At 36.6% G+C, this 15,020-nt stretch overlaps 1 protein-coding gene across 1 annotated transcript in view; it reads right to left on the bottom strand.

Annotated features, from left to right (window-relative positions):
- Window positions 1-15,020, bottom strand: part of ttc27 (tetratricopeptide repeat domain 27) — a 267,145-nt gene that overhangs the window by 35,607 nt on the left and 216,518 nt on the right. The window contains exons 13-15 of the mRNA XM_039739065.1: window positions 13,971-14,198; window positions 5,124-5,222; window positions 1,713-1,765 (exon numbers count right to left, since the gene is read on the bottom strand). Of these exons, the coding sequence (XP_039594999.1) occupies window positions 1,713-1,765; window positions 5,124-5,222; window positions 13,971-14,198 (380 nt within the window). The remainder of the gene's footprint in view (window positions 1-1,712; window positions 1,766-5,123; window positions 5,223-13,970; window positions 14,199-15,020) is intronic.

Raw genomic sequence — 15,020 nt, 5'->3', positions numbered from 1 at the left:
TCAAATTTTCATGGAGAACAGACAAAACACAGTTTGATAGAATGGGACTCAACAGTGTCCAACAGCAAACAATGCCAAAAATACACATGAAAAAAATCTCATGTTACTCATGCCACATAATCCACATGTGAAGTCATCCAGTTGCATGCTCACAACATCCTAAACACATGTATTTTTACAAAAAGTATTGTTAAATAAATAACTCCGAAACATAAAAGCACTTCACAAGCAGGAAGCCACTTCATACAGGGTCAAGCTTTTGAATTCTTGGCAGGTCTTCAATTCAAAAGTGCAATCCAGTGTGAAGAGGGAGAATCACACATTAGGCCGCCCGCTCTTTCTTTGACACAAACTTTGTCATTGTGAGTCTTTTACAGTACATACTGTGGACAACAGTATGAGCTTCTTCATATTTTCTCATACTGTGGTATAGACAATTTAATATATGTATACTGTATATGTTTTTTGAGTTCAATAATTTTTGCTAATTAAATTGTATTTTGCAGTGTTTGCTTATTTTTTTTAATACTTTTTATGTCATGCTTTGATGATTCAACCTAATACATTTATTGATTTTCTTAAGACCAAGCTACATTATATTTGAATAGTTTTTAAGATTTTAAGAATACATTTTAAGTAATTTTCTCTGGTAATTTTTGTTTCTTATTTTCTGCATAATAAACATTTTAATGTTTTAAATTTCATATTCTATGCGGTTCAGTTAGCAGTTAATTATCATCATCATCATTAGGGGATGCTTTTATATTCAAAATAACTTACAAAAATCAAAATACAATAAAGATACTCAAATAGCAGGAAACTTTGTATTAAATTAAAAAATTCTTAAGAACAAAAAGTCTCCAAGATAAGAAGGTCAGTACACCAGATAAATAAAACTAGCTGTCTAAAGAAGCTACAGTGCAGAGGCACACAGGGAACAATGAAGTGCTTAAAAGGCTTAGTCAAAAGCTGCACACTTCACATGTGTCCTTCAAGTGACAACACATGAACTCTAAGCTCATGCTACTAAAAGTGTTTGGGATTCAGGGCTGCTTGAGTCTGACACTCACTTACTAACATAATTCTGTTTCTTAACTTTATTTAAAGAAAGGCATTTTCTGTGAGATTAAAATCCTGATTTGCATGTCAAAGTCCAAGACTTTTGCCCTGATGTCTGTCAGCTTGACTCACACATGGGAACCAGTGGTTTTACACGGAACACATGTTGAGAAACATTACTCTAGGCATGTCATGCTTTGAAGACGCCATATTTGCTTAAATGTAAAGGTTACATTTGACACAAAAACTTAAACTGGAAAAAATAAAAGTCCAAAAAAAGGAAGGAAGGAATGCAAAGCCTCACAGTTTTTGACTGCTTATTAACACTGATCCTTTATCAGAACAAAATGTTCACATTTGGCGTATTAAGCATTAGTGCTATTCTCTAAAGAATACATGGAAATTTTACTTACTGTAAAAACAATACATTACTGGTCTACAGGGCTGTTGTGTGTCTGTGTTATACAGGATGTACAGATGACAACATTTTAACCCACAATTAAATATATTGGAATGAAGACATAACTGTATTTTGAATATGAAACATCTGAATATCCTTTATGGATAACACTGACAGCCCATTCTGTGAATAAATAATAGAAAATTCAACGCTGGCTATAAAAAGACCTGAAAGGCATTTTCATTTGACTTACTTTAGCTTTAATCTGATGTAACAGGATGAAAGATTGTTCCAGGCTTCAGCATTCTAGGATAAACAACCAGAAGAGCATCAGTTGGACAAGAGCAAGAAGCAAATTTCAAGACAGTTTAGCTATTTTGTTTTCTCATTAGCCAGCCTAATGGGCTAGTTAGTCCATTGAGACAATTTCTATCCAAAGCAAATTACATCTGTTATTACTTTTTTTTTTTTTACTCTTTCGCTTCTCAGTCAGCCTTAACACACCACAGAGACACCTTTTATTCATACTAGAGCCAAATCCCATTTTGTGATGCCTCTAATCAAACCTCACTGCTGCCTACAAAATACAGGCATTAGCAATACTAATACTGCATTACTACATCTTTCTGAAACAGCCGACAAGCTATGGTGGACAAAATGGAGCATGTTACTTGTGGATGTACATAAGGTGCATGTAGTCAGCTACCGTATATTTGATAATACACTGAACACCCTGCATTCTGCATACTGCTAGATCCCTCAAGAAGCAGTGTTTGAGGCACATCTTTTAAAAATTCAATATCCACAAATACAGTCACTTGTAAGTCCTCCAGAGTTCCCAGAAGTCTCTTGGTGACCAACCTAACTCGTCATCTTCATGCACCATCACTCAGTTTTTGTGGATGGTCGATTCTAGCTGATTTACATCTAGTCCATAATCTTTCCATTTCTAAATTATTTTTTTAACTGGATATTCAGTGACTTGAATATTTTCCCCTGACTTGTGCTTTTCAATAATCTATTCATTGAATTTCCTGAGTGTTCTTCTGTACTTGTTGTATAGGTTAGGCTACTACACTATCTTCTAACAAGTTGGCCGTTCCACGTTCAGGAGCATTTAGACTACGATCAACTGAAACACCACGCAATTGATCGTCACTGAACTTATGCTGTGAATTCTAAACCAGTTGGCTGCGTCCAGTGATGATTTAGGGGGTGAATACTATTGTGGTCAGTTAATTTGTGCATCACATTTGTAATTAATTTAAACTGCTTTGTAGAGGTCTGTTTTCGCTTTGACATTATATAGTTATTTTTTTGTTGATCAGTGTCAAAAGGCCAAATTAAATTCACTGTGATTCAATGTTATATAACAATAAAATGTAAAAACTTCCAAGGTGTCAGATACTTTTTATAAGTGCTGTCTGGTTTCCTCCCACAGTCCAAAGACATGCAGGTTAGGTACATTGGCGATTCTAAATTGTCCCTAGTGTGTGCTTGGTGCATGGCTGTGCCCTGCGGTGGGTTGGCGTCCTGCCCAGGGTTTGTTTCCTGCCTTGTGCCCTGTGTTGGCTGGGATTGGCTCCAGCATACCCCTGTGACCCTGTAGTTTGGATATAGCAGGTTGGATAATGGATAGATGGATGGATGTAACTTATTCTATCTATGTTAATTAATGTTGACTTATGTTTATTTTTTATTGTGTCTTCTATTTTTCTATTCATTTTGTAAAGCACTTTGAGCTACATTTTTTTGTATGAATATGTGCTATATAAATAAATGTTGATTGATTGATTGATTGAAGTAACTGTTCTAAAGCTGTTTATTTGTACAGCACTGTGGAATGTTGGTTGCTAAAATAAAGAAAGACTGGTTGTTGGTCTTTTGTTGTTAAGTTGACTTAGCTGTTGAAAATGAATTTTTTCTTCCACCCTTATTTAAACTTCCAAGCTGTACTTGGGAAATATGATTTCTTACATTGCTGAATGACGTGGTTGCTCTCACTTTGAAAGCCTCTAACCAAAAACAGTGGAAGTTCAGCATAATAATGACAGGGCCACACACCTTCTGACAAAAAGATTATAGTCTTCTTCTTGCACGAGCACGACTTTGTGGATGGTCTGCTCGTGACAAATTTCCACTTCGTCATGGCTGATTTCACTGGATATTCAATTACTTTTCCTTTTTATGGAGTTGCTTGGAGTATTGCTTTATCTTCATGTGTAGGCTAGCCCACCACACTGACTCCCCACTCCGTTGAACTAACTCTGTGACTTCTAAAACCTATCAGCTGCACCAGTGAGAACTTAGGGGAGTCACATTAAAGGGGGTGAATACTTATGTGATCAGTTATTTTGTGGTTTATATTTATAATTCAATAGAACCACTTTGCAAACACCCGTCTTCACTTTCCACATTAAAGAGCTTTTTTTCTGGTGACCACAATCATAACACCAAATTATATCCACTGTGATTCAATTTCATATAACAATAAAATGTGAAAACTTTCAAGGAGGTAAATCCTTTTTATAGGCACTGTAACGAACGATTTATAAAGACAGACAGAAAACAAAAGCCTTGTATAAAAATGCCATCAGACGAAAGCCTAGCAAATTCAATTTCACGCTACATTCTACATAAGAGTAAACACAAATGGCAGTGTGGGGTCGTGGTGAAGGCTTTGGACTTCACACCCTGAGGTTGTGGGTAACAATCCTGCTACTGATGATGTGTGACTATGAGAAAGACAATTCACCGGTCTCTACTTAAAAAATAAATAAATAACTGTAACTCTCACCTTGGATAAAGGTGCCAGACAAATAAATAAATCTAAATTTTTACAAATTATAAAAAAAAAAAATTTTGTTAAAACCTATGTTAATTTCTTTATGTACCACACCAACCTTTAGAAAGTTTAAATTGGATAAAACTGATTTTTAGGATATACAGTGCAGGTTTCAGGAAGGTAAGAAATTAAACATTTGAGGTACACTGTATAGAATTAACTAGTGTATACAGTACTAGAGTGTTGTACCGTGTTAGCCATTATGGATGTAATGAGAAGTCAAGCAAAATGACATCTTTTATTGGCTGACTAAAAAGATTACAATATGCAAGCTTTCGAGGCAGCTACATGTTGCCTGAAGAAGGGACCCGAGTTGACTTGAAAGCTTGGATATTGTAATCGTTTTAGTCAGCCAATAAAAAGTGTCATTTTGCTTGATTTCTCATTACTAGTCTATACAGGACGTTAAAGGTGCCCCTACCAATGTTTAAAAATACACCATCCTAACAAACACAGTCAAATGTGTACCTAATCCAACAATAAGCCTGTCACCAATCCCTTCAGACCAGTCCACTCTGGGACACAATCAATATGACAGGCTGATAATAAATACCAGAGGTCTTGGTGAAGGTTCTTATCTAAAATAAGCAGGAAAACTAGTCTCTTGGATTAGCTCTGTGGAGTATTAGAAATAAAGCGTCATAAAAGGAAAGGTGACTGTTTGGTGGATAATTTATCAAAGGTGATGTCTTTGGAGAGATAGTTTCAAAACATGTAACCAGGATAAAGTAAAAAAAAAAAAAGATTACTTCTAGAAGCCTCTACGATTTTGAGCTTTACATTGACCATCAATAACATAAGAATGAATGCTTTCCTTACATCTGGTTCCAGACTGACACATCTCTGGAATGCTCTGGCAGCCCCTTCATATCCTTCAATAGCCATATAGGCACAGCCTAAGGAAAACCAAACTCCAAGCTGCAACAAAAAGAAAAATATGCTGTTACATAATTGAGATCCCTCTGTTTTAATCTACTCTTCTTCACCCATCAAATGTCATTTTGAATCCACAGTGAATAACAACTCTTAAAAACACTTTGTGACTTTTTTGAAAAAAGTTTGTGTTTTTCTTTTTCTTATAAACAGGAAATTAGAAGAGCAACAAGTCCTGCATGAACCTAAAGGAGAGTTCATTCCAGTAAACTCTTATCTCTAACTGCCAAATACACTGATGAAGCAATCTCTCATGTCCTTCAGCACCCCAGGTGTTCTACAGGTGCCCAAACGCAATATCAGGGAGTCATGAAGCTGCTTTTAACCAGGAAGGAGCACACATGATGATGGGGTGTTTGTTACAGTTAATACATTAATTAATACCAAAAACTAGGAGTAGGGCTAAATTGAAAGGTGAAGGGAGAAAAAAAAAAAAACAAAAGGTATGCTGGGGTATTGCATCAGTGTCAAAATGAAGGTAAGTTACAGGCTACATTTTAAAGTAATTAGTGTCATAATAAATACATTTCTGTATGTATTTGTATTTACTCTATGTTTCAATTACCAAATGTACATTTTTTATGTAGTGTAATCAAAGTATGAAATGGTTTTAACAAATAAGTTTGTGCAGAGGACAACTGAGATGACATACTCAAAGTCATTTAGTAGGTTGCTCTGAGGACTGAACCAAAAGATATGTTCTTTATAATTCCTGTGTCTTAAGCTGGTATAACATTACACAATATCTAGTCAGAGGGGATGTCAGATGACTGCAGTTGCTGATCTTGTCACCTGAGCATGCAGGATTACACAACTAACAATTATAGGGTATGGAAATCTCTGTGACTCTATGATGACTTTCCTGCACAGTTTCACATTTCCAAAAAATCACAAGCTTGCCCACTTTTCTAACAGTCAATAACATGCTGCCTGACTGAGCTGGTGGTGCATGAATACTTTCCAAGGAGGGAAACTCGGCCACAATCCTGGCCCTTGTTACCATTCGCCCATTTGTACATAAAACATTAGACATCAGGCAGATGAGCCTCACTTCTGCTTGTTTGGTCCCAAACACCCATGTACCTTATTCCTCCTCACTGTTTTATACAGTATGAATTAAAATTCTGTCTGAGTGCTCATTGGTTCTCAAGTCTTGCTCTCACACACACACACACACACACACACCACACTCACTCACTCACTCACTCACTCACTCACTCACAAGGGCCACACCTACAGCGTAAGACAAAAACAAACCTGGTTGATTTTGCAGGATGGTTGGTCTGAGTCGCTGAGGATGTCAAAGTACACAACTGTGACACAGGAGAATGCCACAACTGTCTACAGCTTGCTAGGATTATGTAAATGAAGTCCGGGACTGAAAATTGCTGGAAAATTTGTCTAATGTGACATAGCCTTTACCTACAAGGCCATACTGTACAAAAAAGTGTGAAGTTCATTATTATGGCAAACAGACTCAGTCTAGATTATTGAATTGTCATCAAAGGGACAACAGCATCTTGCTAGTTCACATGTGCAGGTTGTAAAAGCAATACAATTATTTAACAGTTTGTGTGTTAGCGTCTTTACATGTAAAATTCAAATTTCAAATGCAAACTGGTGTGCTCATTGAAGATTAACACAAAGCTCTGCTATAAGTAAACTGGGCACTCAAGTCTAATTAAACCTGTGCCAGCACCTGATTGGCAGAAACAGGTGAAAACTGAGTCCTAGCTTTTGTATTTGCCCTAATTAGGGATACAAATACCTGCCAGCTTATTTTCTCAGCTGTAGTGGGTTGGTGAACATTAAATAATTAAAATAATAAAAAAAATACCCAAAAATAGCCTTTAATCGGGGAAATATTAAATTTATGGCATTAAGGTTTTTTTTTAAATTAGACAAATAATCAAGCAAGACAAAAACAGACTAAATGCAGGCATATCAGCTTACAAAAGATAAGACTAAAAAGGCAACATGGTGGCTGGGTAGCTCATTTGTACTTGCACACTATAAGCCAAAAGAAGAGGTCAAAAGTGTAGCTGCTTAAAGGTTTGATGTGAAGTAATCGCTGTCAAAGGGCGCATCATGAATGATTTGTCTGTTACAAAAATACAAGGCTCCTACACAGCAAGCGGTGAAAAAACATTTTTGTAAAATAACAAATCAGAAATGCAATAACTAGCTGTGACAGATAATGCCTTTATGATATGTCTGAGCCACTAGCTAATTATATTTGAACTCCTTGAAATTGAAATCGACTGAGGAGATCTATACACCTCTCAGAGCAAAAAACACTAAAGCTGAGATCAGCTGAAGGGCTCATTCAGATGTAAAGTTAGAATTTCACTCTGATCGGTCACTGCGTGCCAGATTACGTCCATCACAAAGCCGGGGGGCGTTGAGTTGCACTGGGTTGTCAGACAGTTTAGACATCTGTGCAAGCTACACGGAGTGATTGGTGTTTGTTCAGAAACAACTAGGAGTTAAAATGACAGAGACTGATGTACGCTTCTTCTCAAGAAACCAAACTGAAGTGGTGTGAAATGAAGAGACCCTGGGAACTCTAGTCATTATATAAACAAGAATTCTATAGGAAGAAATTAATCACATGTCATAAACACTAACCAAAACATGGTTTTAAAGTACGCTAGAGAACTACACAATTCAAGGACACACAGAATATGTGTGGGGCATCATGGACAAGTCAATTCAGCACAGTTTAACAATTTGAAAAATAAGTGAACATAAAATGAACTTGACGTTATGTGATTTCTTCTTGTATCCAGTAGACACATAAAGTGACTGCACATTTCTGAATGTCTTATTAAATACTGTTTGGTTTGCCCTTTAAGATTTACATTTCTTAAACATGGTATACCTAAACAAATTAAAAAAGAAAGCTTATGCAATTAATATTTTTCTAAATACCTAAAGTAACATAAAGAATATATACAGTATGATATCACAGAATGATGTTAACTTAGGTGTCTTCAGCACATTCATCAATATTTCACCCGTTATTTGCTTCAGAATGCCTACATTAAAAGAGACTTGAAATCAATGCTTTATTAATAAAGTGTGGTGCAGTGGTTTAGACGTTGGACTTCAAACCCTGATGTTGTGGATTCAAGTCTCACTATTGACACTGTGTGACCGTGAGCAAGTCACTTCACCTGCATGTGTTCCAACTGGAAAAACAAAAGCAATGGAACCAAGTGTATTGCAAATGTGACAAGTCACCTTAGATGAAGGTGCCAGCTTAGAAAATAAATGTGAATGCATTTTTGACTTAGTTTGATGATATTTATCTGTTTTGCACACTAAGAACCTCATCTGAACCCTCAGAACCCAACTTGTCAGAAGAACCAATTTTCACTACATTTGGAGGTAGGTTGCCGTTGGTTCAACTTAAAATACAGGGATATTCAAAATGAAAGAGCAGATTTCAAAAATGTATTTCAAACAAACTGTATAAGACAGAAACACATTCCACACATCACTGTCTACCACGCTATCTGGTAGCTTATTCCAAGTGTCTGCGGTTCTTTGAGTGAATAAAAACTTCCTAATGTTTGTGTGAAATTTATCCTTAACAAGTTTCCAACTGTGTTCCCTGTGTTCTTTGTGAACTCATTTTAAAATAACAGTCTTGATCCACTGTACTAATTCCTTTCATAATGTTAAACACTTCAATCATGTCACCTTCTTAATCTTCTTTTGCATAGACTGTATAGGCTCAGCTCTTTTAATTTTTCCTCATAATTCATCCCCTGTATCAGCCTAGTTGTTTCTCTGGACCTTCTCTTGTGCTGCTATGTCCTTTTTGTAGCCTGGAGACCCAAACTGCACACAGGACTCCAGATGAGGCCTCACCAGTGTGTTATAAATCTTGAGCAGAACCTCCAGCGACTTGTACTCCACACATCAAGGGGTTATATAACCTGACATTCTGTTAGCCTTCTTAATGGTTTCTGAACATTGTTGGGTAGTTGATAGCGTAGAGTACACTACGACTCCTAAATCCTACTCATAAGGTGTATTCACGATTTTCAGACCTCCCATTGTGTATTCAAACCACACATTTTTACTTTCTACATCTAATACTTTATATTTACGTACATTAAACTTCATGTGCCACAAATCTGCCCAAGCCTGTATGCTGTATGGGACCCTGTACAATGATTTAACGGATTCCAGATTATCTGCCAATCCACCTGTCTTGGTATCATCTGCAAAATGAACTAGTGTGTTACTTATATTCCTATCCAACTTATTTATGTATATTAAAAATAGCAGCGGCCCTAGCACTGACCCTTGTGGAACACCACTTTTAACATCAGCCAATTCTTATGAGGTTCTTCACACCATCACCTTCTGCTTTCTGTGTTTCAAAAAATTTTGCACCCATCTAAAAACATTACCCTGAACTCCCACCACTTTTAGTTTGATGCCCAACCTCTCATGTGGCACCTTATCAAATGCTTTCCGAAAGTCCAGATAAATAATATCATAAGCTCCACTTTGATCATATCCTTTTGTTGCTTCCTCATAGAATTCCAGCATGTTAGTAAAACACAACCTCCATTATCTGAACCCGTGCTGACTTTTCAGTAAAACTTCTGTACTTGCCACGTGTTCCTAAATTTTATCCTTAGTAATTCCTTCCATTGATTTTCATGTGAGGCATGTTAAGCTCACTGGCCTACAGTTGCTTGGATCCACCCCATCATCCTTTTTATATAACAGGATAATATTTGCCATTTTTCAGTCCTTCGGAATTTCCCCAGTATACAGTGACTTCCTAAAAACATGTGTCAAGGGTTTATATCTATACTCGCTAGCCTCCTTAGAAACTCAAGGGTAAATATTATCTGGTATTATCTGGTTTAATATGTAAAGCACTTTGAGCTACTGTTTGTATGAAAATGTGCTATATAAATAAATTTTGTTGTTGTTGTCCTGGAAATTTGTTTGATCTCAGCCTACGGCCTAACAATAATTCAAATATTCAAAAAGCCACACCATTAATTAATGTGGTACTATGCATGAAGCCACAAAAAACCATAAGGTACAAAGCAGTAGCATTCATGGGTTCAACCCAGAAAAGAGTTATGGAATCGAAACACACGCAGACTCGTGAGAGAAGAGACCTTGATAAAGAGGTAATGTAAATGACAGAGAGGACCTTGTAATTCCACCAGTGATGACAAAAAGGCCAACATTTGAAAAACACATACTTACCTTAACCGCTGTACAAATATACCAGGGCAACTCTGGGCACTTCAACTAATTTTCAGCAAAAATAGGATACTTAAAAGTCTTCTTAATTTAAAAATCAAATAAGTTAAATAGGTGACCTACAAAATTATAACAATAAAATGTGAAGAGATTAATGTATTCTGTTCTCTCTCTTCAATAATGCACTTATCTATCCGAGTGAAAGCAATGAAAGGTTAAGGGAAAAAAAAAAACACGGCCTGTATGTGTGACTTGACACAACTCCTTTCATTTTCTGCTCAATTCAAATGACTTGTTACCAGAGCCCTGAACAGATTCAGCACAAAGCTTTATGCTACTGGCATTCCAGAGCCTTGTTGCCCTTTATGAGTCATTAAGAAAACAAACACAGCATGTTTCCCTTTTTCCCAACAAAGACTGACTGCAGTGATTCTGACCTGATGTGGGAAGTTAAATTCATCAGTCAAAACACAATGCCTACGCCCACTTGTCACTCCTCCCCCAGCCCTTGTGCCACTTAATTGCTCTCCAGGACATCCCACTGGAGCATCAGCAGAAGGCTGACTCCCACGGTGTTGGATTAAGTTAGAGACCAGGAATTCCTGTCAGGGCTCAACCCGTCTTTAATCGTTTAATGATCTTCCAAGACCTGACCCTCAAAGAGGTCAAAGGGTTACAAACATTTCCACTACAATAAAAAGAAGATGAATAACCTGCGGGAGAACAGGTCAGTGTGAGAACACAGTGCTCAGTAACTTTTCTTTGTGAATTATAGAGGACTTGACTCTTTACAGGTTTTAAAGTGAGCACTTCAGAAGAAGCAACAGTTGTGGTGTTATAGCAGTTTACGTAAAAATATGGAACATCGTGGAACACGAAAAATCAGAACGCTTACTAAGCAACTGAGATTGTAAAATATGTGTAGGGTGTTGTTATTCTGATTATAATGCGAGGTACCCCCCCCCACCCAATTAATTTCGAGTAAGCAGGAGAAATGGCCTAATCAGAATTTCTTCTTTTGACATTCTCCAGGAAAAATTATTCTGGCTACAGTTAGAACCAGAGCAAATTTGTCAATCTGAACAAAGACGCTAAATGAACTGTTGTCAAGAGAACATGAGTTATTATGAAATTTGTTTACATATCAAAATTACACTTACTAATTAAAATGCTGTACTGAGCAATCCGATATCATTTTAAAAGAACAAATGTGCTGTAAATCTTAGAAATTATTATCATTTACAGTATTCTCGAAAAACTAGACAAAGTCAGCACAAAGTAATACTCTTGGGGATCATTAAAAGGAGGATGAAGATGGGGAAGCATCTCACAAGGCAGGTTTGTTTCAGTTAATAGCAATTGTCTCCTTTACACCAATAACAAAAGAAGGTTACCGTCAAAGCATCAATAGAACTCAATCAAGTGACAAGGCTGAAAAGATACTATAGGTATACATTTAAACCTACATGTGCAGAGGGTGTATTTAATCTGCCCAGTTTAGGATCACACGGAGTCAGTGATTAACACAGCAGCACTGAGCATGCGAAGCAAAAAGCAAATGTGGTGCATAGTTCTTTGCAGGGTTTAAACACAACCAATCAGAAAAGACTGTGTTATGTGCAATCTAGTCAGGAACCTACACATTAATAATGTATTTGCTTATTTCTAAACTACTCTAAGTTAAAATATCTGTACTAAACTTCCTAAACTTTAGCCTGACTAAAACTAAAGGTAGGTAAGCATGTAACATCTGCTCTGCTCTTGTCATTTAATTGCAGGCTACATGCATACTTAATCTCTCTGGTCAATAGCCGTCACTAGACAGCTGAAGTACGCTGCAGGTATGATGTTACAAGCAGCAGGAGTTATGTCTTTAACAAAAAACACAATACTTTTGTGAAATAACGGAGTAATTATTGCAAAATAATGCAATATTTTTGTAAAATAAAGCCATATTTCTTTCAGTGGCAGAAATCTAATGTTTGAGGCCAAAGACCGTTCAAAGCAGCACAATTGCAGTCTGGAGGGCCATATCTCTCTATAATACCTACTTTATTGTGAGGCACACGCACTGTAAATGGATGCATGCTTTAAAAGTAACATTTCTATTCTAGAAAGATTCAGATCAGCCTTACTGAATGGATTATCAACACTTTCAACAATCCCCGAGATTTCAATTGAAGTTGAATCTGCATCTGCCTTAGTCTGGGCTTTGTACATCGTGAATAAGCTCTTAGACTTATTACTAATAGAATGCTAGGCTCCATGTCAACACTGCCTTTGACTCCTCTTATTTACGCCTTCATTCTCTGGATCAAAGGCATCAAACATTAAAGCAGATTAGGGAAGACCACTGGGGTGTTAGGTGAATTAGCCTGTTGTAGTTTTGATTTGTGATGGATGAGACTTTCCCTTTCCCATACTCTTGCTGCCTTCTGATAACACTAATCAACTTTCACATCTTTAGACAGTCACATCTACTTGTATGTAGTAGCTTGCAAATCGATAATTCCTAATTTAATGGAGGATGAGGCAATGGGTGTTTGCTCTAAAAGGCAGTTTATTCATTGCATTCCACTTTTTATATTATTACATAGAGCACTCCTCATTTAAAAAAAAAAAACTGCTTTGGACTATCAGTATGTCTATAAGAGGACATGTTGTATGGTAGCATAATTTGCACGACCTGAATGATTGCCATTCTTAGAGCTGCTTATATGTGGGAATAACTTACATTTTGTTATTTTTGCAAGATGTTTTGTGATATCTGATCCTACTGAAAGCCTCGGTGGAGTATACATGGTTCAACACTTAGAAACAGTAATAGAAAACATTCAGTACCAAAACATGATTCATATTATTATATTTGTATTAAAATGCTAATTTACCCAGGATGCAAGGTTTTAATAGTTTTGTAAACACTGTAATGTTACACAGAACTGAAAAATTACTTTTTTCCCCCGTGAAGTTAAGTCAGCAGAATAAATGTTCTTGTGTTCTACTACTCAATCTCCAGGTCCATCATTTAGCCACTGCTGGTATGTTAATTGTGTCAAATGGCTACAAATGCAGACACCCTTGCATGGTAACAGCTGTACTTCAAAACATTGACTTTTCAGTTTAGAAGATGCAATGAAGAAGTCTCAACACTGTCGCATGTACTTTTGATACATGGAAGGACCAATGTTACTAATCACAATGAATGAATAGCAGCTCCTTCCAAAACTGACCCTGACCCCCAGTTATTAAATAAATAGAGAATGTGTGTCATTCTCTACTGATTTAAATCTAGTCTAAGTTTGAGAAACAGGCTGCTAAATTGCCAGTCACATGCTATCAAAACCAATACATTAGGATAGCTGAAAAATCAACTTGTACTTCATACTGACCTTTCAGAACTGGCCAGTCCAATAAAATGAACTGTTTAACAGATACAATCCCTAAATCTTGCAATATTCCAAAATGTATGTGCACTAACCATGACTTCAGTACCTGCAGTGTGTTGATTTTCACAGACCGCTCAAAACATTCTATGCACTGTGAAAACTCCTTTCTGCGAAGATGAAGAAGTCCTTTGGAGCGCTGAGAGCGAGCGCTGCGGTGTTTGGACAGCTCCCAAGCTTTATCATAATATTCATGCTCTCGAAGAACATCTCCCAGAAGACAATACAGTGTAGGCGTCTCTTTCTTTTCAAGTTCTCGCCGTAAGATCTCTTCTGCCTATAAAAAATAATAATAATAATAATAAAAATAAACAAACATCAGGACTGATAAAGCTATCCGTGTGAAATCCTATTTGGGCATATCAATCACAGGAAAAAAACAAAGTTACAGTTAATGGCGTGGCAGCCTTTAAAATCTACTTGGATTGAAATCTGGGACATTTTAGCAATTTGCTGGACTGAAATTGCTTCTTTTTTTTTTATAAATTTTGTATATTTAATATATTGTACGAAGAAATGTAATCATATAGCGCAGTCTAAGGCAGAATTTCTCAAGCTATGGTTTGTCACTGATGTGCTTGTGCTGCCACATGATTTTGTAGTAAAATTAACTGAGTTTGTAAAAGCACAAATTCTGCAATTGGTTTTAAAACGTACCTTATTAAGCATACAATTTATTGTGGTGGTATGCAATCTGGGGCACAGTTTATAAATAACATTATTGATGCCACACAGATATTTCCTTTCATAGTACAGAAGTACAATAAATATTCCCCATGACACCAATATCCCTCTTACAAACAACCGGTGAAACAATCAAATTGAGAGAACTGACAATAAAGATATGTATAAAAAGAGGATGAGAGGTGGGAATAACGCAGACAAGCTTATGGGATGGTGATGGGATGGAAGTCACACTGGAATCATAAAATGAAAATAACAAGTACAGCACGATAATGGGATGATTTTCATAGTGTTTGAGAGAGTAAGTATATAAGGTGGGGTGTATATATAGTGATGAGTTGTTGTACTAAATGCATTTTCTAGAGCCATGCTGTGTTCACTGATATGGCATACAATGAATCTAAATCTTTAATAC

Source organism: Polypterus senegalus, chromosome 16 (assembly GCF_016835505.1).
Source record: "Polypterus senegalus isolate Bchr_013 chromosome 16, ASM1683550v1, whole genome shotgun sequence".
NCBI classification, from domain to species: Eukaryota; Metazoa; Chordata; class Cladistia; order Polypteriformes; family Polypteridae; genus Polypterus; species Polypterus senegalus.
This window is presented reverse-complemented; position numbering and strand designations above follow the sequence as displayed.